We start from the raw sequence: 25175 nt of genomic DNA, 5'->3' as shown, positions 1-25175 counted from the left end.
AGGCTTACTACTGACTGCAAATCAAGATAAGGAGGAGACGACGAAGAACTTCTTCCCCATTTCCAACATTTCCGTATACTTTCAATATTGTGTAAACTTATCCTTTATTTTGCATTATGATGAAATCTATGTATTCAATTTCTGTAATATATTCATATGTTTCTGTTGGAAATGAAAAAATGAATGAATGAATGAATGAATGAATGAATGAATGAATGAATGAATGAATGAATGAATGGATGGATGAATGGATGGATGAATGAATGAATGAGTGAATGAATGAATGAATGAAACGTAACGACAAAACAAGACGAAGAAATGGAATGCCAGCCACAAGATATTAAAGAAGTAGGAATAGTTGTTTTTCGATAGAGGAGATAGATTAAAAGGAAAAAAAAATGATATTCTCTCTAAATGCAAATTATCTCAAAAGATACATAGAGAGTTCGGAATGCAGATGTATTCATGCATGGAGATTTAAGTATTGATAAATCACATACTACAGAGGGAACACACATATTCAAGATTCAATGTGAAAACACGAGGAAAGGTTCGTTCGAGAATACAAAAGTTTCTGAGTGTCAGGAAAAAGCACAAGCAAAGGAGAAGATATATCGTTAATATGCAGGACTTGAGAGCGGTCACAGCGATAAAACAAACATACAACCTGTATACAGGTTGTATGTTTGTATGATTGTTTCATCACTCTATAGAGTGATGAATAAGGAAACTGAGCCCAAAATATATCAGATTCAAGGGAGAGACAGATGAGCAAAAGGAAGAAATAATAAAGAGAGGAACAAACGGGAACAAAATAGATACAGGGAGCATGTAAAGGATGGGACGTAATCTAGAGTTGCGCGATTTTCACCGCCGTGAGCTTCTTTGTACATCGCGCAAGCAAAGAGGTAAAATTTCCCTTACTTCCTTGAGGCTGCTGCATCGAAGTGATAGGGTCTCGCGACCAAATTATTGCAAAAAACTCTGGATCTTAATGCTAGTACATTGTAATTTCAATGTCAGCAGTACTAAAAGTATCCAGCAAGACTGTGAGAGCGTGCGAATTCAGGTCAAAATAATAATAATGATAATAATCATTAAAAAAAAACGCTCGCTCTCGCTTACATCATTGACATCGGGCTATGCTTTGATTCGTAAAAAAAGAAGAAAAATATCTAGATACCAAAAAAAAAAAAGGGAATGAACAGAGGATTTTGAAAATGTTTAAAGTTGTCAGAATTTGTTGATTAATGAAGTCAACGCATAATGGTATTATCAGGTTATCTAGGAAAGCGATGTTTTGTAGCCAGTGATGCGATTCTCTGCTATCAATTTCTTTTTCACTGATGCCTAACCAATGATTATCTTTGGTGGTGTTTGAGCATGTTGCCATCTCTTCACTGTCTTGCTTGACCTCGTATTATTCGCCACTCATGCATGTTACGGATGTTCTCCTTGGTTCTTTTATTCGATGTAAGGGCAGGTTACCATTATGTATACACACTGCGGTTATATGTATGTAATTGCAGTTATTTTGTCCTGTGAAATATATCCACGTTTCTATAATAATACTGCTCCAAGCGCAGATTAATTTGATTTATTTGTTCAACGTACAGTCTAGGAAAATTGGTTTAATCTTTGCACCTTTCCGTGTGACATAGTAATTGTAGCACCTTTATGGGTGCAGCTTTGCACCTTTCAGACCAATCTTTGCACCTTTCTGGTCTGAAAAGGTGCAAAATTGCACCCAAAGGTGCTACAATATTGTGCAACAGGTCAAGGTGCAAAGGTGAAACTATTTTTTCTTAGAGTTTAACTGTGACACGATATTAACAGATCAATGTTAGAGCAATAAATTCAGCAGTGAATGAGTCAAACGGTTTGTATTTTCAATATTTTCAGGAGCAGGCAGGATAGATGCAGCAAAGGTAATCGACATGACAAGTTCAATATGACCATTTCAAATGCTATTGATAACTGTGTGTAAACAGATTAATTATGGTATATAGCGAGATACATAATGGGCAAACAACCAGATTTTCTCCAAAGCCAAAATTTAATATCAAGGCGCTCCAAGGATGATCACGTATTGATATGCAAACGCTTACTCAACAATTTCATTCTATAGGAAGGAGATTGGCAGCCGTGAGTCAAAGTTGGACTCATGATCGTGTTAACGTTTTCCTTGCGCCCATTTTTTTTTTCCTTTCTCAAAAAGAGAGGTGGGAAGTTCAAGGTTGTAATATACCCCAGTTTCGCAAATCCGCCATCAAATCCCAATTCCGTAATGATTTTAACAGCGTTTATTTTCGCCTCCACTGGGATCATAACAAAGGAAAAGGAACTATCTAGTCTCACATTCGTGGCTACTTGTTGTCGTTATCACTAATTCAAAGAAAAAAAAAGGTCTTATGGAAAAAAAGAATGAAGTAAAAACTGCTGAATTGCTTATAACAATTTTTTTTTTTGCTAGGAAATTAATAAAAACAGTTACGATGCTAATGAATTCGAAGTTCCCACACGGTTTATAACCCTATAATCTATATAATCGAAACCCCTAACGATGATATTCCTGCCTCTCCAACGGCGTTTGGATCATTCTAGTCTACTCATAAGAATTTAAAAACCTCAAGCAGGATACAATATTTGATTAGTATGTGTGCGTGTGTGTGTGTGTGTGTGTGTGTGTGTGTGTGTGTGTGCTTATCATGTAAATCACGTATCACATTAAACATTGCACACTCTCATCATAAAGAAGGGTGGGGTCTGCAGCCATTTATCAATTTTGTTGAATGCCGATAATTCTTAATGACCTTTTAATTAGTTGAGCGAACTCTCATGGGGTTTGTTTTGTTTTGTATTGTTTCGATCGTTGTTGTTGTTGTGTGTGTGTTGTTGTTGTTGTTGTTTTTTTTTTTTTCAGGCAGGTTTCCCGAATTCTTTGGTTTGGCATATGACTATTTGAAGCACTTTGAAGTAATTTTCTTATAGTTAAGACTTCGCAACTTTGCAAACACTCGCTTGATGACTGTATGTGATATCAAGTAGAGCGTGTTCCAAAGTTAAAATGACTGCTTATGCAGGCAAACATGCCAAGAATTCAGTGAGGTCATTGGCAAAGTAAAATTACTTTAGCATTTCATTCCTATAAGACATGCCACATAAGTGAACGGTGTAGCAACGCAACGCCGACTTTGAGAAACTTCCCTTATACCACTCATCACTTATCTCCGGACAAAATATGGTGCAAAGAGAAACCTTGCAAAAGTGGGTTACTTTATAATATCATTAAAAAGGGGGCTGTCAGAGGTCATTGGAGACTTGTGAAAATACACAGTGTGGTGGAAGGAGGTGGGACATGCGTTTGACGTTGGGCGGGGCGAGGAGGTCTTTGGGCGGGGTTGGTGAGAGAGAGAGAGAGAGAGAGAGAGAGAGAGAGAGATGGAGAGAGAGAGAGAGACAGAGAGGGAGCCCGCGCTGGAAGTGATGATGTTTCAATTCTGATTTTCAAATGGAGTTGTGCAAGGGTAATGACCTCAACTGCCTACGTGCCTCAATAAGACTCGCACCACTCTTTCGCCTGTCACTTCGATTTCTTGTGTGTGTGTGTGTGTGTGTGTGTGTGTGTGTGTGTGTGTGTGTCTTCTGTTGGCAAACTGCACTTTTTGTTTTGTATTTGTTCTTTTTTATTGTTTGTTTGTTTATTTGTTTGTTTGTTTCTGCGTGTTTTTTGCTGGGGGTGGGGTTACATTGCACTTACATTTCCGTTGGTGCGGGCTACTATTGTAACGCCTTGATGCCCTACATTCTAGGGTTAGTTTTAGTTTTGATATAATAATGTACAAGTCATAATTGCAACTGAATAGGCCAGCCCTGGAGGATATTGAATATATAAAGAAGGCGTTAGGACCTCGCCCCATTCACTCTATGAACGCCTGTAAACACATGTTAATTCTAAATAAATAATATAAATGAATGAATAAACAAACAAACAAATAAATAAATGAATAAATAAATAAATAAGTAAATAAACAAAAGATGAACGAACTGGGTCTCGATAATCAAAGAACTGTGAACTGATTTTTTTTTTCTCTTGCTACGATGATGATGATATAAATCCAGATTGGGTGACGATGGCGTTGACAAAATGAAGATAATAACCAGGAGACACGCTGTGTTTGAGGAGAACACGAGAGAGAAGATTCACCTCTTGATGATTTCGATATACAATTCGACCTCGATTATCCGGCCTCCTCTTATCCGGAAATCTCTATTATCCGGACGCGTTCACGCAGGCTGAGTGAAGGACTTTTTTTTTTCATCCAAAAATTGAGAAACGCCCCCCCCCCCCCCAGTGACTTTAACATCTTTTCATGGATCTATTTCACTAATCTCATAAGATGTGCACGATAGGTTTCTCAATATGTAATGAGGGAAAACATGTATGATTTTCACATAAAGATATACTTTATTTTTGTGAAGAAGGGACTGCAATTTTGCGCAGGCTAGCATAGATTACACCACCGTTGCGGGGTACGCTACCTGCCTAGCTGCCAGTGCACTGGGACGGCAGCTTGGACGGCAGCTATATACATTAACATTGTGTCTCCCATATCCGACCAATTCGCTTATCCGGATGAGCGCCGGTCTCGACATGGCCGGATAATCGAGGTCGAATTGTACTGACTTCACTCCTCCACATAACTAACACGTCACCCACGTCACGTCAAGCACGTCACGCGCAGTTGGCTGCTAGACTCGCTTACTAACATTCGTATTTATCTATCTCTGCCTGTTGATTTACCTCCTATGAACATATACCAGACACTCATATAAAAAGCATAATAATATCCTAGACAAAGACATTAGCAGGCCCTGATCTCACAAAGAGCAAAAACACTCCCCCTTATTTTATAAACAAAACACACAAATTCAGAGTTTGGAGTGTGATGATAATGTACTGTATAGTTATCCCTGGTATCTGAAACTTCACAAAGAAATACGCCTCTTTAAAAAAAATACTGGACAGCAGAATGCGTCCATATTTCTCTTTCAGTATGCATTCGGTAATAAGGACCTCAGAGTAAACGGGCGAGGTTCTAATGCCTTAATGAAATAATTGCAGTTTTTTCTTGTTTTTTTTTCGTATCAGACTTCAACTCATTTGCTGTACGACACCATATTGTACTTCTTCACTTCATCTTGTATTCATTACATGTAAGTGCTACTTTAAATTGTCCTCAGTGAGAGAAATATGTTTGTCACTAATTGAGCAACACAAAGTTGAGCTGATCTGATCACTCGGTATCAACGAATCACTCTCCAAAGATAACAATAAAAATGTTAGCAGCGCATCTCATTGTAATGGCAAAAGTGAGGGGTGATAATTTCGTTTCTTCCCAAGCACTCTGGGAAAGGAAGGCAACATTTCAAGATAACATTATTACTTCATTAGATAGAATTATATTGAGCATGTTGAGTGGCTTATGTATCATCATAATTCGTTTCTCATGGCAACAGTTGATGGGAAATAGGTGCCTCGATCAAAAACTATCGTGAGTGTCTCGTCACTTGGACAAAAAAGCAACTTACATTGTTTCGTCACCCCGCTGGTGGAGGGCGAGCGCCTGCCCGAACCGGCTGTCGACCTCGAGATCGCGGAACACGATCGGCGAGGACTCGTCGATGTTGAAGCCGCCAGCTAATCCGAGTATAAACATCCAAGCGACTTCCAGGACGACGAGGCGATCGACGAGAGTGACGATCATGATGAACACAGTGACGACGTGATGATGAGATCTTACAGCGGTAAATTTGGGGAGACGGTAGGAGTTATCCTCCGATAGCAAGCAAATCCCTTGGAATTAAATCCCTTTGTCCCACTGAATGACAGTCTATCTCAGTGAAACATCTTAGCTCTTTTAAGGCACGTATCTTAAGGTATGTTATAAGCCAACAAAGAACCGCATTGCGCCCAAATGTGTCATGAAATCTACCGAAACTTGGCAGAAACCTTCAAAAGTTAACGCAAGACTGAGAGCAAACAATGGCAATTTTGAAGCAGGTCACAAACATGACGGCAATGAAATAATTTGGCTGATTGTAATAATGCTAAGTATATCAAACAGAATATCAGCCAAACTTTGATGAATATGGATCTGTACACAATCACATTTACATCAATGTGCAGTCCACGAAATCCTTCCCGCGGTTTTCTTACTGATGACACACCAATGGCGGAAAGTAAATGAAAAAATTATGGCAGGAGCATTCGTCAAGCTGTCTCTCAATGCACGTGTGTTCTACTCCTGATGAGAACGGTCTACTCACGAACATGTCATCGGCCTCGGTGCGGTGTGGTGTGCGTCCGTCGCCTGGCTGAGGAAATCACTAATGATCATCAATCGAAAGAGAAGATAATCCGAGGGGTGAAGAGTGCCGTTGTGAGAACACCGGACGGTGAGTGTGGGGATAGCCGAAGTCTGGGACGCGTCGTCTGGAGGGGACGCTCTGCTTCGACCCTCACGTACCTGGCTGCCATCTGGTGGTTCTTTGTGAGATGTCTCGTCTAATCTTGTTTGTTTGTCTGTCTGTCAGTCTGTCTGTCTTTCTCTCAACCACACAAACGCATATACACAGATACTTGATACACGCTCGCATGTGTGTATTTTTATGTTTTATATATATGATATATACATACAATGTATATTTGTGTGTATGTGTGTGGGTGGGGGGGGGGGGGGAGTGCGAACAAATCCTTTTTCTTCATTGAATTTCAGAAGTTTGTGGTGCTATTTCTTTCCTGCAAAAAATACTACCACTAAGCACAAATGTCCTTTCTTTTCCGATCAATGCTTTAAATAAAAAGAGGTATCATTTTTCCTTTGAAACTTTTCCCATGCATGTTATCGAAATAATACCATAAAGTGATGAAACATTTCATCTTATTCATCATCAGAATATAATCCTTTGAAATCATGGTGCCGCTTAGCAATCTGTACTCACGAAGAATGTGATTGTCAAATCTACTGTATATCATACAACTGCATGACGCCAGTATTTAATTGCGTGTCCTAATTTCATCCAAGGAAGCACAATATGCCACTCCCTGCTCCAACATTACATACGAATCATCCCTTGATAGAAAACATCATATCCTTAACTCATATATCTTTAATCTGACAATATTCTCAAAGCTGTTGATATCATCTTCTTAAACATTTCCTTTTGCGAGCCAGTTTAATCAACAACTTAGATAAGTTCGTGCTTACCCTCGATGTCGTCTGGGAACATGAAGTTGACTTTCTCAGTAAGTCAAGGTGGAAAGCTCTCAGATTCTTGAGATGTCGATAGGCAGTTTCTGTCAAAACCCATAACTTCTCAAATTCAGAGACTAGAAGATTGAAAAAAAAAAATCTTTATCAGAGTGTAAACTTGAACTTTAACAAAGTTAAATCTAATCACTGGAAGTTCAACAATTCTGACCAGGAGCAACAAAGTTATTCTCATGTGTAATATAGCTGCCACTAGAGGGCGATAATCAATTTGGGGACAAGTTGTGAACTTGTTTAATTTCAACAACAAAAAAAGCAATTTGCTTTAGATTCGCCGTTCTATTGTTGCTGTCTAACATCATTATAGGTTGTCGAGAAAAAAATGCATTTCTGTACGGAAACATCCTCAGAAAGGTGAAAAGCGACAAATTGCATATAAGTACAAAATATTCAGGGAGTTCTTCGCGTCTTGTCAAGATTTTGATCATTGTAACAGACCGCAGCACCCCATGATTTTGATCATTGTCGCAGAGGGCAGCACTCTTGCTGCGCGAGTTATTTTAAAGGAGAAATCCTGTTGATTTTCAGACTTTTACATCTGAACAATTTTCAATTGTTTATGCTGGGTACAGAGTCTCAGAATTCATAGTGACTGGGATAAGGAATGAGAATGTTTTAAAATTTATAACAAATCACAATGAACAAGGATGATGACATGGCAGCTTCACCACAGCAATGCATGGGGGAGGGGTCAGTGCTTCCACCTCCCTGGGTCTAAGAAGCAGAACAAAAGAAGAAAGCATACATAAATTCTACACAGGTGACCTTAGAGAGGTATTGTAAGGGAATTACATTGCTTCATTTCCAAAATAATCTGAGCCTCCTACTCATGCTTTCTTATGGTGAGTCTCCACTCATGCTTTCTTGTGGTGAGTCTCCACTCATGCTTTCTTATGGTGAGTCTCCACTCATGCTTTCTTATGGTGAGTCTCCACTCATGCATTCCTATGGTGAGTCTCCACTCATGCGTTCTTATGGTGAGTTTCCACTCATGCTCTCTTATGGCGAGTCTCCACTCATGCTTTCTTATGGCGAGTCTCCTACTCATGCTTTCCTATGGTGAGTCTCCACTCATGCTTTCTTATGGTTAGTCTCCTACTCATGCTTTCTTATGGTGAGTTTCCACTCATGCATTCTTATGGTGAGTTTCCACTCATGTTTTCTTACGGTGAGTCTCCACTCGTACATGCTTTCTTATGGTGAGTCTCCACTCATGCTTTCTTATGGTGAGTCTCCACTCATGGTTTCTCATGTTGAGTCTCCACTCATGCTTTCTTATGGTGAGTCTCCACTCATGCTTTCTTATGGTGAGTCTCCACTCATGGTTTCTTATGGTGAGTCTCCACTCGTACATGCTTTATGGTGAGTCTCCACTCATGCTTTATGGCGAGTCTCCATTCATGCTTTCTTACGGTGAGTCTCCACTCATGTTTTCTTATGGTGAGTCTCCACTCATGGTTTCTTATGGTGAGTCTCCACTCATGGTTTCTCATGTTGAGTCTCCACTCATGGTTTCTCATGTTGAGTCTCCACTCATGCTTTCTTACGGTGAGTCTCCACTCATGCTTTCTTATGGCGAGTCTCCACTCATGCTTTCTTACGGTGAGTCTCCACTCATGTTTTCTTATGGTGAGTCTCCACTCATGCTTTCTTATGGTGAGTCTCCACTCATGGTTTCTCATGTTGAGTCTCCACTCATGCTTTCTTATGGTGAGTCTCCACTCATGCTTTCTTATGGTGAGTCTCCACTCATGGTTTCTTATGGTGAGTCTCCACTCATGGTTTCTTATGTTGAGTCTCCACTCATGCATTCTTATGGTGAGTCTCCACTCATGCTTTCTTATGGTGAGTCTCCACTCATGCTTTCTTACGGTGAGTCTCCACTCATGTTTTCTTATGGTGAGTCTCCACTCATGCATTCTTATGGTGAAACTGCTATATGCCAGTTTTTCAGAGTATTGGTTTCTCTGCTCAAGGACAAAAATTAACGCCACAAATCTAAACTTGGAGCTGTAGATTTATATAAAAAGAATTAAAAAAATAACTTTTTTTTTCATGAAAATTACACATTCCATCAACTTGATAATGACATATTATCTTAAGAGTAGTAATAATTCCCCGTGTTTTCTGAAAGCGGTTTACAGTCAAGTGCTCTTCCATAACGCTGGAAACGTGAAAGCATGTTGAATTTTCTTTACATTTTCTTCATATCTTTGTCAACACATGACGTCATGAACTCTAGTAATCTCCTGATCCAGTCGTCCCAACACCAAAACTTTAACAATTAATAACTTTTGCATCGAGTGTCCGATTTTCCTCAAACTTTCACTGATGTGTTCTGCTAATGTTGCTGCTTTCACTCAATCCACATTGCTCTCTTAAAGATTTTATACCTGTTCCGACTCCCGCTGTTCAGTACGGCCGTGAATTTGTTCACAATTTCGATGATGGGATTTGCCGGTCTTACGCCACAAGGACCGCCCATGCGACAATAATTTCCAAAATGAAGCACCGATGTACGTTGACAATAATCAGGATACGTTTACTGTCCCCACACAAATGCATATAACACACCCACCCACACACAAACACACACACACACAAACGCGCGCGCACACAAACATACACACACACCATACACACAAGAACAGCTCAGTAATTATACATGTAGGGACAAACTGAGCACAAAACCTGCCTAGCAAACGCATTCGTTTTATATGATTGGTTCCTACTTTAATACATTTATCACATTATGCATGAAATTATGAAAAACATAAAACATAAAAAAAAAAAAACAACAGGGGGGACAGGGGGTGGGAGGAGGGTAAAACGACAAAATACCCAATGCATGTCCCCACTTCTTTTCGTGAATCAAAATCAAATGAAATGCACGCAGTATGAGGATAGGATACCAGATTAAAAAGTGAACGCCTCTCACATATCTGACCTTCTATGATTCAAACTCGGCCACAGTACTGCATCACGCATCCACACTTATACATTTATCAATTATCATTAACACGTTGGGAATATCTAACCAAATAATATGCGTCATCTGTGAATTGAAACCAAGGGAGAGTCCAACATAAAGAGGCTATCCTAATACAAGTGTAGGTTAACATCTCACTTAACACTCCAAACATGTTTGAACTCTACAGAGGAATTTCTTCGTAAGGGAATTGTCTTCATGTCCATTGTATCATGGACCTACTACTCATGTGGACTATGAACGGAGGTCTTTCTTTGAATCAATGTTCACCACCGCCACCTGATTATGTGCATCTTAATAATTACATTCAGATGTTTGGACAATGGCGATTGTGTAATCGTGCATCGTCACTGATGAAAGAACCGCTTCCCACATTTCGGTCCTATTTGGCTGAGGTGCCTTTTCAGACTTCACTGCCTTTGAACAAACACCAATAATGGGGAGCACCAAACGTCAAACAAGGACAAATTTTGGGTCACAAAATTGGCAATTACTGAAGCGGACACTTGCGGCCATGCATGTAATGTCCCTGAATGGCGAGACAAGCATATCGTCTACTGTACTGTCCATGTTTACTCTAAAACAATGTGCGACAAATGGAGAAAAATAGATTGCAAATCACATTCAACCTGCTTAATTATTTGCTTTTTCTTGTAAAGTACTTGTATTTCGCAAATGAAGTTTCTTTAGCGATGATTTCGCAATATACATGTACACTACAACTGCATATGCATTTTTCTTGATTTAAGAGAGTTATTATCTTCTGTGCATGTAGTTTTTAGATTTCTTAAAGCGCCGTCTTGTTCTTATCCAGGGGGGCTGTCGGTGGACAACACTGGATCAAAGCAGGAAAGCATGTTCAAAATGTTTTTGTGATGCTTTTGACAGAAACGGATGCACAAATTAATTAACGGGTGCATGAATCAATTAACGAGCGATAAATGTCCATGTGTAGTAGGTCCATGATTGTATGAACCAGCCACACAAATAAAAGAATATACTTTCTTCTTTGCAAAGACTTTTTGAACAAATAATATGACATTTGTATGCAGACATTTAAACATACTGTATCTAAATCTGGCAAAAGGATCACCACTGCAAAACATATCATGTATGTCTCAACCTGTCACAGACGCATGTGAAAATGAATGTACGCCACCTCTGGTACAAGACAGGTCACAGCGAGTTACATTGATTATAAACAATTTTTTTTTTTTTTTAATTCGATATGGGTTGACTGATGAAGGTTAGCGGTTTATAGACATTCACTAGCTGAAATATCTATATATTCTACTGCAAAACCAAACTGCTTCTTACTGGATAGCTAAAACACATGATATGCACAGAGAAGGGGTTGTATCGGTATTCTTTATATCACATGATATACACATTTTTATTTTTTTGAAAGTTTGTTTTTCACCTAGACAAAAATCAGTGACCACATAGCCTTCGTGTAGGATGGACAATTTAAACAATTACTATACCTTGCTATGCACTTCCTAATTTCCTGAAAATGACAGCTTTAATTTGGAAACAAATTACATCTGGATTAAAAAAAAACCCCACCAAAACCAAAACAAATCAAAAACATAACAAAACTAGAACAAGAGAACTGCTGGGTTCATTTAAATGTACACACAGTGTATCACAGCAGCAACCAGTTACAGATATCTATGTAACTAATATGTGACAGAAAGCGAGTTTCCTGAATATTCAGTATGGTGGCCACATTCCCCCTCTACGAAGATCAAAAGGATACAGAAGTAACCCAGTTACTGTCCTCTCGTCAGTTATTTCTATGTGCACTTCAATCGGTTTATCTGTTTATCTTTTGCTGGATCATACATGAGTCAAGTTTCAACTGGTATTTGGGGTGTGTTAGTCATAATTTTGGTTTCATGTATTCTATAAACAAAACCTTACCTCATTATGAAAGACAACCATGTCACTATGCAAAGAAATGCTCGACAAAAAACAAACAAACAATGACTCTTTGCAAACAAACAGTATAATGCTCCTTCACAAAATGTATCGCTGATGCCAATATACTGAAAATTGAACAAGACGGTCAAAACACTCCCATCTGCACATAAAAAAAAAAAACAGCTATAATATTCGGTAGGTGACAAGAAAAAAAAAATCACACTACTAAGTCTGATTCATAATCAGTCACTTGCGAATTGCAGAGCAGCTGTCATTTCTGAGAATTTGGAATGTTAACTACAATGTGGGTTGAGAAATGAATTATTACTGCAAAGGTGGGCATCGATTAAAAACAATCTGCCTTTTATCGCGACTGCATCTAATGGCGGTCTCATCTTCTTTTGCTACCTTGCATCAAACTGACAAAAGGAAGGATACATCATTCCATTCATTGTTATGCAGGCTACACATTGTGTTAATGCTACACAGTTTTCATATATACATACACAAGTGTTTTCACAAGGAAAGTTTGTTTAGCAGGGTCCATGAAGAACCCATCACAAATCACATACTGTGATGCAGTAACATAGTGTCTCCAGGATGTCACATATTTTCACGGGTGGCCTATTCATTGTCAAGAACAAAAAATGATGACTAAATGCAAACGAAATTACAACAACCCCTTGTACTCAAAAATATTTGTTAATATTGTAGGTAGGAACTCTTTTCCATTAACACATTTTAAGATGTGACTTAGTGGTATATTTGTCATAACAAAACATAGCTACAAAGAAAAGGAACGGCAATGTCCACACTGGCATCACCTGCAAGGACTTTTGAATCCTGTCTAGAGCAGATAATCCTCAAAATGCATTTTCACAACAGTGTAAACATTCCACGTAAAAGATGGCACATAAGACCAGAAATAATCTCCAGCTTCCTACAAATGAATCCCTCTGTGGAATGCATTTATACTGCACTTGACCATAGCAAGACGTCATGTTATACAAACATTTTAAATCGTGTTGTTTCCTTTGAAGGACTGCAGGTAAGCACACCTTGTTTAGATCGACAGCGTTCTGATGGCAAACACCTTCAATAATTCAGAAGTAAAGAGGGCTTAAATGAAAAATTTACTTTCTTTGAATACATGTACAGTAACGATTCTACTTGTTCAGCATGTCTCGAGACATCCGTCAGATCAAATGTTGCAAATTGTTTCAGTAGACAATGTTTGATTACTATTTAAAATGTCTGTCTTTATGAGCAAATAACTTCCACTTCATTGCAAGTGTTAACTTCAAATTTAACACCTATCTGGCAATATCAATATCACAGAATTACGATCATACGCAGCCTGTACGGGTGAATACTCTGATCATGTCTTTAAAGTGCTTTGTCTTAATTAGTGGCATCTATTTCCTATTCTTTCTTGTGCTCCCCAACGAAGAACTCTATTTCTATGGTATTATTGTTTGATATTTCTTCTCCAGATATTTCATGAGGAGAGAAATAAAAACGATACACCTCAGGATTACTATGGCGATGGGAACTGGGTAGAGCCATGGAGCTACATGCCATTTCAGACAATTCTGCTAGCATTACCGACTGGACAGACATATATAAAGGAAAAAAAAACAATGTGGAAAGGAAGTATGAAGAATGCCTCTATGGCGGCACCGGGTTGGCAGACAACAGACTGTGCCTCCAGCAGATATGAGTTTATACAACATTCCTTCTGGACGATACGATGGTCAGTATGTTTTCTCCCTCTCACGCCCCCTCATCCGGTGGGTTATTCGGACCTTCCCTCTCCCTCCTTTCCGTCAGTGTCCTCCAGCTCTGGGATCTCTGATTGGTGGAGAGGAAACATGTGACACAAAAACCGGGTCAACATGGCTTATAGAATGTACACTGAGTGAGGCAGGTCACTGCTGAAAGGCCAACAAAATTTTTTCTTTTTTTTTTCTTTTGTTTTAACAAAAAATTGGAAGTGTAAATGCTGTTTATTTCATTGGAGGTGCAGAAGGAATGGGCAACTAGTGGAGGTTAATTTCTCAAGTCTGTAAAGAGGAATTTCCATCCTGAAAACTAGCTTGTGTGCAGAGAAGCAGAAAAAATAGTTGAACAAATTCTGATGAAACTGAAAAAGTTGTGATTTTTTTGAAGTTGTGATCAATCAAACACAAATTGGCAATTCTGTGATGTCACATGCACGCTCACCCATTTGCTCTGCACTATAAAATAATAAATTTTCACTTTCACATCAAGTACATTTCCAGTTATCAATGCCTCAACAAAAACTACAACTGTACAACCATTGTAAATATTTTCTTTACAATTTCCTGCATATATATATATATATATATACATATACATACATACATATATAAATGTTATCTCTCATCAATTAAAAGAAAGAAAGTAAGGAGGATTTTGTGGAATGGCTTACATGCTACATCCCAGAGTGATGTGACAACTTCAGAAAACCATGACTTTCTTTGTTTGGAAATTAATTTGCTCAAATGTTCAATAATTTTCTGCGTGTACTTCAGCTTTAACCCTTTCCCTGTGAGCTTTAACCCTTTCCCTGTGAGATTTTAAATCCCACCACTGGTTCCTATTGGTCTTGCTCTAATTTCTCTGTCAACACATGAAATCCATACATGTAGTTAGCAAAATTCATTACGCATTAATTAGAGAAACCACAATATTCACTAGTTTTTATTTGGGGGACTAACATCACAATAAAACAATGGTAAAAAATTGTTGCACTGCAAAATAAACATTTGTTCTGCAATAGTAAGCAGGGCAGCCAACAACCAACAAATACTGAAGCTTTGTTCTTGTAGTTAAAGAGCTACCCTAATTGAATTGCTTTGCAGTATGTCACAATTCCCCCCAAGATTTGCTACAACAAACACGCTACATCGTATCTGCATCAGACTGGTGACACGACATTTGCTCCTGTGACAATAGCTCCAGTCTTTATTTTCTCCAAGGACTTAGGGTTAGGATTAGGGTTGTGATAGGGTTTTAGGTTTACAGTAGCTTGATGTGAGAATAAGGAACAGGGTTAGGGTTATGTTCAAGGGTAGAATTTATGTTTGGCTGAGCATGCAGATATATCATGGGAGCAAATGTCGCAGCAGCAAATGTCATGGAACCGTCAGACTTGTCCATAATTCCACGAGATTGCGGTGAGGTCTGCGACTGCTGCTTACCTTCATCATCGCTGTCGTCTGACTCCCCGCCGCCAGTCTCTCCCATCGACCCCATGTCACCCATGCCCATGCCACCCATATCACCCATGTTCCCCATGTTGGCTAACATCTGCAAGGGAAAATCAAGACACAATACACACGTTATCAACTAACGACGCATCACATCGTTTATACAACACCTAAAAAAAAAGAAGAAGCTACAGTCAACCTTGACGAAGTCAAATGCATGCGGACTGAAAAAATAGCTTAAATCTAGAAAAAATTTGACTTACGAGGGACTGAAATCAATACAATATAAAGAGAAAAGGAATTGAGAAGACCTTCGACTTATGCAAGGTTAAAGACGCCCGGTCGTCGTGAGAAAAAGTTTGCTGCGCATTTCGTGCAAAATTCCCATTCACCTGTGTATTATTGAGAGATCGAGTATCACGTATGAACTAGACCGGTTCCAAATACACGACAGCGGTCGAAGTTGCTCTCTCCTGAGCCGAACACACGTAATGACGTCATTCTCAATCGTTCGGCTTACAGTTTTGGAGCATTCGGGATTCTTTCTCTTGCTCATATCTCAGCGAACGAGTACACCTACGCGTACGCTGGCCTGGCCACTGACTGATGGATTGTATGCCTATGTTTATGCGAGAGTAGCAAGCAATGTATATTGACTGTATGTAGGCCCTATACTACGTACTTGGTAACATCACAGTAATTCGTGATTGCCACTGTGTGTGAAAACGGACTGGACCAGAAACGATCGAAATGGACGAGGAGGCGATGATGCAGGATCCGTGCAAACATAGAAACTAGGGTCTTAGCCTACTTTGGGAGTCAAGGTCAATACTTAGTAAATATTTATAAGATCTACTTCAAATTCAATCTATTCTCTGACTGCGATTTCCGTGATTGGCGAGGCATTCAGCAGCATTGCATGTGTAATGTTAGACATGAATGTTTTGCTTTGTATACGTTTGAGAGCGTCTAGAGTCAGTAATGTGTACCAACTACAACGATGTATGTGTTTTCTTTATCTTACTGAGCGACATCGTTGAACATCTAATCCGAGAATGACACTTCCCCGAGGTGAGTAACAAGTCGCAAAAATTCAGCATCGATTTCAAATAGGTCTAACGTTAGGCCTACTCTAGACTACACAGAATAGACCGGGGTCTAACTGTTAGTAGGTAGATCTACTAGGCACTCATTCACTTTAGCGGGATACATTATATTTTTTTAATGCTTGCTTCAGTCAACCATGTTCAGAGTTCTACACGGAATAAAGCCTGAAGTTCTACTTAGAACTTTAGAAATAGAAGTTCAAGTTAGATCAGACTATTAAAGTTAGATAAGCAACGAAAATAATATCCCGCTAAACTGAAGGATTGCCATGCCCCATTACTAAATCTACATATAATTTAAAATCTACTAGAAAGTTTAATACTCTAGGTATAGTAACTGGTAGGACAATAATGAATATATAAGTTTAGACTATAGCCTATACCACAGCCTAAATTAATAGGTCTAGATCTAACATTAGATCCCTTATCCTTACTGAAGTAGACACAGCTGGTTCCCTACTATTGGTACAGGGTCGCTGTTTACCACAGGTGCAGCTTGCAGTGCAGCGCAGCTCTGCCCCCCACTATTTTTTATACTACATTGTACTCTATGACCTATTCCTCCCAGTGAAATTAACATAAGTATATATGTACAAATCTCTTGACCAGTGCATGGCTTGTCTGACTGTAGTTAAGTGAAATTTGGTAACATTGTTGATATGAAATTTAACTTTGGTGAATGTATTGCACAAATTATTATGAATATTAGGGCCTCCCTATTTTTTTTTTTAATAATAAAACATTGACAATATGGACTAATCACATGGTGAACCTATGAATGATGATATTTGCACAAAATAAGAAATGTGCAATACACCAAGAATACTGCATACTTTCCCTCAACTTGCCCAGCCCTAGAGGACATTTCTTCTCACCTCATTTAGACCCCTATCATCACCACCTCCAAACTCATCATCAGACTCATCCTCGTCCTTCCATCGGTTGAAGTCTGTGCGCAGCCAATGTTGCTGAGACACAAGGAGAATGAGAGAAGACCATTTAGGAACAGACAAACAGACAAACAATTAGTCCCCTCTTTTCATTGAGAGTGTTGTACTTGCCTGGTGTATGGCCTTTATTCATGCAATGGAACAAGACTTCACACCCCATGAAAGATAAGATTACCCATTAGGCACAGCTTTACCTCAAATAGGGTGCCTCATCAGTTGTTGTGCGAAATCTTGTACCATAGCATTTGACCCCTCGCTACTGTAAAAGTAAAATTTCCCAAATCAAGGTTGGGTCACAAACTTGACAATATATACAAATATCACAAACGGACAGGCACTGCCATTAGTGCACATGCAATAGCCTCATAACCAAAATCGCAAAAACATCTGGCAAAAATGTCTGTAACCTCCTCATTCATGAAAATTTGTTATCTGAATGCAAAAATAAGAGCTTTTACAGTATAAAAATACCATACCTAGTAAACATTCATTATCACATTCTATAAAAGACACCACACAAACCATGTTTGCAGTGATAAGAAACACTGAATTTCAGACTGCTTGCATCATTCTTTTTAAGCATTACATGTCTTCTGGACATCTTAAATGCCACAACCGTCATTTCCACTTTACAGTATGACAAAAAATGAATGCTCTGATACATTGTGGATTACAGACTGGGCAATGGATCTACTTTTGCACACACCTAAATACATTTTTACAAAATTTAATTTGATTATCAAAGGTATGCATTGAACATATCAAAATGGACTCAACTCAGATAAATTGATTCTGACATATCCCTTCCATACCTGGACCTTTTTAAATGTCATTATCACACTGACAGAAAAAACAAACAAACAAATATTTCCTGAATATTTATCATTATATAAAAAGATACCAGGGATCAGCACTGAATTATACCCACTAAAATTTAAAATATCTTCATATGATATAAAATTGCAGTATCCAATCTTCAAAAGTTATGGTACACATATTGACACCACAAGTGATCATTACCACACAAAATGAATGAAATGTGATCCACAGTAGTATGTGACAACAGATAAACAAAATACCAAAGGATTCAAAAGAGTAATTTGAAATATACACGGATCAGGATGCACCGAGACATATTGCTCCATGTGATACTACACAGTATGTTTGGGTGTTTCGTCAACAAACCTTTTTTGATTCCTTCGTGAGCCTTGGCCAATATGGACCTGCTTCCTTCTTCTTAACCAGCATGTCAATGTGTCTACCTTGGACCTTGTATTTTGAGGTCTGTTCAAATTCAATGATGATGATAAAGTCAGTAGCGATGAGTTAAAATGAAACCCTGGAGGAAAACAAGTACACGTCAAGCTCTGCTTATGTTGATGGTCCCCTGTATTGATTTCTCCTTTGTTCATAAATACAGTATGCCTTAATATGTTGTTTTGATTTCATTAGGGACTGATGTTGTTATGAAATTGACATTTCTTGTATTAATTTGTATGTTAAACTCTCCTATTTTTTGGGCATACTCTGTATCACTTTGTTTTCATTTGTTATTGTACATGTATATGGAGAAAGAAAATGCAGAAATAAACCAAAACAAAACAAACCAAGTAGAAAACTAGAAATGGCGACTGGTATGCCTCCGCCATAATGCACGATTCTCCTAATAGGTCTATATAGTACATGTGAACAATGCGTGATTACATTTTCACAAAACTATTAAAACAATATGTAATGCTCACCTTCCTTGACCTAGGTTTAATTGGATGAATAGGAGAGCATGTATTTGGGGATTGTAGGACTTTTACTTTCAGACTTTGACCCTTTCATAAGTTATATGCATTGAGTAATTTTAAAGGTACAGAGAAAAAGTGCAATTTCTGTATTGAATAGTAAATTGTTACCATTTTAATCTGTCCTTTGACCCTTGACCTTTGACCCTAAAATTCATAAGAGAATCACTGTCAGGCAGAACATGCATGAATATGTACTAAGTTTCAAGATAACTTGAGCCACTTCCGAGATACAAAGGAAGAGGTAAAGTTCAGCACTTTCACTTGATTTGTGACCTTTTGACCTTTGACCTTTAAAAAAAAAAAAAAACCAAACAAACAAACTTCCCAGAGAATCTCTTTTGGGTAATACATGCATATACCTAGTTAAAAAAAAAATAATAATCCTGCAGGCATTTCATAAATAATGAGGGAAATAGTAAAATTTAAAGTGTTACCCTTGACTTTTGTAACCCCTGACCTTGTAACCCCTGACCTTTGACCCCATGAAGCAAAAATTCTCTAGATAATCACTGCCAGTCAGTACATGCATATATACCTTGTTCCATGAAGATACCTTGAACCATTTCCAAGATATGGAGAAAAAAGTAAAATTTTAACATTTTTACTTGACCTTTTGACCTTTGACTTCATGACCCCAAACTTTCACCAAAGAATCTTTCTTAGGTAATACATGTACACACTAAGTTTCAAAAAAAATATCTTCAGGCATTGCATAGATATGGGGGAAATAGTGAAATTTTGAGCATTTGACCTTGACCTTTTGACCTTGAGCATGTGCACCCAAAAGTTGACAGGCACAACTTTACCCCCTAATACACACACATGCCAAGTTCCATTACGATACCTCAAAAGGTTTTTTAGTTATGCTGTCCACAGAATTAATTACAGACAGACGGAAAGACGGATGGACAGACGGACGGACGGAAGGACGGAAAACCAAAAAACATAATGCCTCCGGCACCACTTCGTGGCGGAGGCATAAAAAGGTTACAACTTGGAAGTGCTCATGTGTATGCATAAACCAAGTATATCATGGGGAAGATAATAGCAACTTGGTACAGATCTAAATGCTGTGATTGCAGATTTTTACTTGGAGGTTTGTTCTACAGTTGTAAACTACAGGTCTACAGAAAACATAAAAGCTCATATAACAGCAAATTAACAGAAATTTGGGGCAAAAATAGAACATTGATAATACTTCATGTGATATATATTTGTTTTGTTCTTTCACATTCAAATGGAGGAGAATGTCTTCATGACGGAAGGGCCATCACTTCATTCATCTATAGCAGTCAAGGCCATGACTGAGAATTGATATACAGAGTTAATCACTTAACCACAGATTTTCTTTCCTTCTCTCTTTTATTTATACTGAATCATCTTTCTACAATATTGAAAGACTAACAACAGTTTGGTTACTGTGATACCAGTGCACTAATGAAAACAATTGTAAAACAAGAAATTCCAACATTTTATGTAGTTACAGTCTTGGACACTTACCTGTGGATTGATGTCTTTATGGAACTCAAATTTTAGTTCATACTGTTCATTCTCTTGTCCTCCTTTACACTTTAAGTGCACTCTAAGAATACAAGCAAAAGATAAGAGAAAGAGTTTAAATGTGACCACCTTATAATGACCGAAAGGAAAAGCTCCTGCATAATTAATGGACATCGAAACACCCCCTACCACCCCCCAAATAAAAAAACAAAACACACACACACACAAAAAAAAAACAAACAAAAAACCAACTACTTTGTTGCTTGTGCCAAAAAGGATTGTATTGAAATGTGAGATCTTTTGCATGGTTTTCTTGGGACTGCACTTGAATTCAAAAATAAGATATAGTCGCTAAGAGAATAAGAAGCACAAGAGGCCACTCAAAACTGCTTTAAATCCAAAAGTGGCAAGCCAGTGGAGTAAAATGGAGTGAAACGGGGCATGAGATTTTGATAATGGCAGAAATGTATCAAGAGGCAAAATGATGGTCACTATGCCCTGACAAAGATTGTTTACATCACTCTGAAAACAATGAAACAAAACAGGAGAAAAATATACATTTAATATCAAGTTTAGATTAAAAGATAATGGGTTTTTATATTAGAAGGCTTTACCTACGGACATATGATGACATGACAATTAAGTAGAGATTGCTGACATTTAACTTAAAAGGATGGTAGTTCTGGTTGAGATTCAGTTTCAGGTTTCAAGGTGAGATAATTGTAGACACTACTTATTATGAAATATGAAAAAGCATAGGATTCTAAAAGGAATTTCATGTTTATTGATGAAAATTGGTTTTGAAATAGCTGTATGATGTCCTGTAAGAGGTCCTAATAAAAGTTGGGTGCACTTTGCTTACTTTGTTTTTCTAGTATATATATGTGTATATCTCACCCATTTCAAACCTGATGTTCATCAAATAAACTTGTAAATCCTCTTTGTATTGTATACTCTTAAATATTTTTAAAATCTCTACGTTACATCTCACAAAAAAATTAAACCTGAATCCCAATCTCAACCAAAACTATACCATTTGTTCATTAACACAATAGACAAGCCTGCTAGTAGCATGAATCACCAAGCTTTGAGTGAGGACAACCAGAGAGCCCCTGCCCCCCCCCCCCACAAAAAACACACACAACAACATCAACTTACAAATAAACACCTCATACGAAACACATGGTGCTGATTAGACAAGGGAAAATGTCATAGCCTCAAAAGTGTCAAAATTATATACCTTTATTTGCTAACTTTTTCTCTCAATCTTTTATAATCTAATATACAACAAATAAAACTTTCATCACATCAAAAGATTGTTAAATCAACAAAATTTATCTGGCATCCTGTGTTGATTAAAATGTTACTGTGATCAATACAACAAGATCATGTAATCACATGAAATTTTAAATAGAATTCAACAACTTGTTTATCTCAGTCTCAAATTTAACTTTCAGGGGCTGGGAGAAGGGACACCATCGACCCAGACGCAGTCCACCGCCCCCATCTTTCTGCTTTGCAGCACCAGACCCCTACTGTGCATTTATCGCAGTTATCACATCAAACTGGTTGCGCTTCTTTGCAAACTACCCCAGATGTCAGAAAAGTATGAGATTGTTGCTTAGATATTTTCAGTCTACGTTGAGGTGAGTCCACTTACTTTTCTGGTTCAAATGTTATGTCCTCCTCCACAGCTTTTGGAACTTCTATAGTAAGCAGCAGGCAGTCATCTCTCTGGGCCCATAAGACTGTGGGAATTTTGGTTGTACTCTGTGTGTTGCTGTTCCTTGTGGCATGGAAATGAATGAGACAGGTCAATGAAAATACGTCATATTCCATACAAAGAAAGGCTTGTGTTACTGGACAATTTTTTTTTTTTTGTTGGTCTGGGCCACCTTTCACAAAAATTGTTATCAGTGACAAGTTGTGACAGTTGTTATAAGCTACTGAAATCCTTGCATCTGATTGGCTGAGAGCAAATTAACTTATTTTGTCATAGAAATGAGGCAGTTGCCACTGATAACAAGTTTTATGAAACGGGACCCTGAATTCAATAATCAGAGGATGAAATTACAAGCAAAAATAATGCTACACTGTCCCCCTTAGCATGGTGCAAAATCGCATTAATTGCAGACAAGATTTTCGTAATAGAATAGTCAACATCTTTCACGCCTTATTTATGCACCAGAATCACTATTCATAATCATACCCTAATCCCGGGCAGGGTGCTGTAACTAATTATAACGTTAGTACGTGTCGGAGTCGCTGGTGCAGTTAAGTCATACTGGTACCCATGATCATGATGACTCACTGTACACATTCGTACCGAGTGGAAAACAAGGAGAAAAACGGCAAATGAGGCTCAAATTTCGTATTGTCGACTCTACACTAGGCCTACAGTAAAAAAAAAAAAAAAAAAAAAAAAAAAGGGGGGGGGGAAGGGTCTAACGAAACATGTCCAATTGTATTTGTAAATTTTAATGTTTTCAAGAATCTACATCAATACATTTTAAAATCTTGTGATAAATTGGCATCTTCTTCTAAATCCGAGGTGAAATGTCAATTTCTTAGCATTTTTAGTTAATATTTGATATCTAGAAACTATATTTTGTGCATGTGCCCCATTTTTTGGTGACTTCAGCTCAGTTAAGTTAGTCAAACTATGTATGTATGGCAAGTCTTCGAAGTCCAGCGCGTATCCGTGCATGAATGTCATTATATGTAACGAAATACATGTCCGGAATAACCATGCTGTCGAAGTGGGCGCCGGATGGCGGGAACGGAGCCGAGGAGGAGGCCGGAGGAACACATTTAAAATGGTTAGGCCTAGGCTAGGCCCTAATTTAGAAAAAAGTGGGGCCTGAGGCTTGAATGTGTGTAAATGCACGACTGGGGAGTGGGTCACGCACGGCGTCCGTCAGGCCTCTCCTTAACACTGCACAACTCCTGTTCCTCGCTTTGCATTGTCTAATCAAGCTCTACACAAGAGGTAGCTTGCAAGCTAGGGTCCATACTATACTAATCAACAATTTCTGTAGGGCCTACGCCTAGATCCTAACCGTTACGAACAACAACCGACAGGCTGAAATAACCCACAGAAAGTTCGGTATGTGGGACTGACCGATGGTAACCCATTCCACGTGATACCTTGCTGATAATTGACCTAACATATCAACGAGTCCTAGAGTAGATGAAATATCTTCATTCTACAAAGAGAAATGAGCTGTTCTGAGGCTACCAGTCTGAAATCCTCCAAATGGCAAGAGTAACGATTAATTTGTACTTACGTCCCCGCCATTTCGACACTCCTTTTTCACGTTTAACAATGTGCAAATGACAATGAGCACATCTAGCCCAAAGTGGTGATAAAGAAGCGCGGTAAGTGCAACCTCTTTTCCTGGCTTTGCTACGACCCGTACCCAAGCCCAGGTTCTGCTCTGCTCCGCAGGGCTCCTATCATCTCACTTGAATAATTGGACTTACAAAGATCATAGATTAGGCCCTTGCCCTGATTGAGAGGTTAAATACGTTTTTCTTACATCTCATTACGGGTATGATTTGGTGAATGTTTTCCTCTGAAAAGAGTTAAGAAATGATTAGGCTAACATGTAGTCTTGAAAATTGACAGGCTTCGCAATTTTATAGCCAAATCTGATTTAAAAATCGCCCTGCTAGTCGGCGTCCTCTGCGGTTCTTTTTATCCAGAACTTTCGGGGCTAGTTGGGGGCAGGTCGACTGGTGATGTATATTGTGTACACCATTTAGAATCTACGATTAACTTGGTAATTTATATCTATTCATTTATTCTTTTAAACACGTTCATGTGAGAGAATCATGAAACAGAATGCTGATGAAATTTATATTGAATGAAGTAGTTGGCCTTTTGAATGTTGAACTCGGTGATTGTTCAAATTCGCTCGAACTTGAATAATCGTAAAAATGTCAAATGTCCTTTAAAATTGAATGTAATTGGATAGCACTGGGCGGAAAACCTTTGATTTTCTACTCTCTCAGATTACTTGGAAACGCTCGTAAAAAGACCTTCCAAAACCACGGTTCTGTAAATAACATTATCTTTCAATCACTGATTGGAATACACCTTAACTTAGAATAGGCCTAAAACATTTAGATTACTAACTTGTATATTCCCGGCTGCACGCTAAAAACTGGGTTACGCCATTTCCTGACCCACTTTATCTGACACACTCTTTCTGACACACTTTTTTTGCCATTCACTTTGTACACGGGGCAGTTTTCATGAGACGGCCTCTGTTATTGGCTACTGTGCTAATGAATATTCAAGACTATGGTATGGCTTGTCGCTCAAGGCCGGCCAATAAGAGG

The 25175-nt window shown here is 38.4% G+C and overlaps 2 protein-coding genes across 2 annotated transcripts in view; both read right to left on the bottom strand.

Moving 5' to 3' along the window:
• LOC140243635 (integrin alpha-8-like) overlaps positions 1-6541 on the bottom strand; it is a 61066-nt gene extending 54525 nt beyond the window's left edge. Inside the window, exons 1-2 of the mRNA XM_072323299.1 lie at positions 6531-6541; positions 5593-5799 (exon numbers count right to left, since the gene is read on the bottom strand). Of these exons, the coding sequence (XP_072179400.1) occupies positions 5593-5799; positions 6531-6541 (218 nt within the window). The remainder of the gene's footprint in view (positions 1-5592; positions 5800-6530) is intronic.
• Positions 6542-10026: 3485 nt separating this feature from the next.
• Positions 10027-24159, bottom strand: LOC140243232 (uncharacterized). The gene is made up of 7 exons (XM_072322901.1): positions 24119-24159; positions 22492-22617; positions 20832-20913; positions 18721-18819; positions 17461-17553; positions 15471-15579; positions 10027-14097 (listed from the first exon to the last, which is right to left on the bottom strand). The coding sequence occupies exons 1-7, from the start codon at positions 24127-24129 to the stop codon at positions 14042-14044; spliced, it is 576 nt and encodes a 191-aa protein (XP_072179002.1). The 5' UTR covers positions 24130-24159; the 3' UTR covers positions 10027-14041.
• Positions 24160-25175: the final 1016 nt, after the last annotated feature.

This window comes from Diadema setosum, chromosome 20 (assembly GCF_964275005.1).
Source record: "Diadema setosum chromosome 20, eeDiaSeto1, whole genome shotgun sequence".
Classification (NCBI taxonomy): Eukaryota; Metazoa; Echinodermata; class Echinoidea; order Diadematoida; family Diadematidae; genus Diadema; species Diadema setosum.
This window is presented reverse-complemented; position numbering and strand designations above follow the sequence as displayed.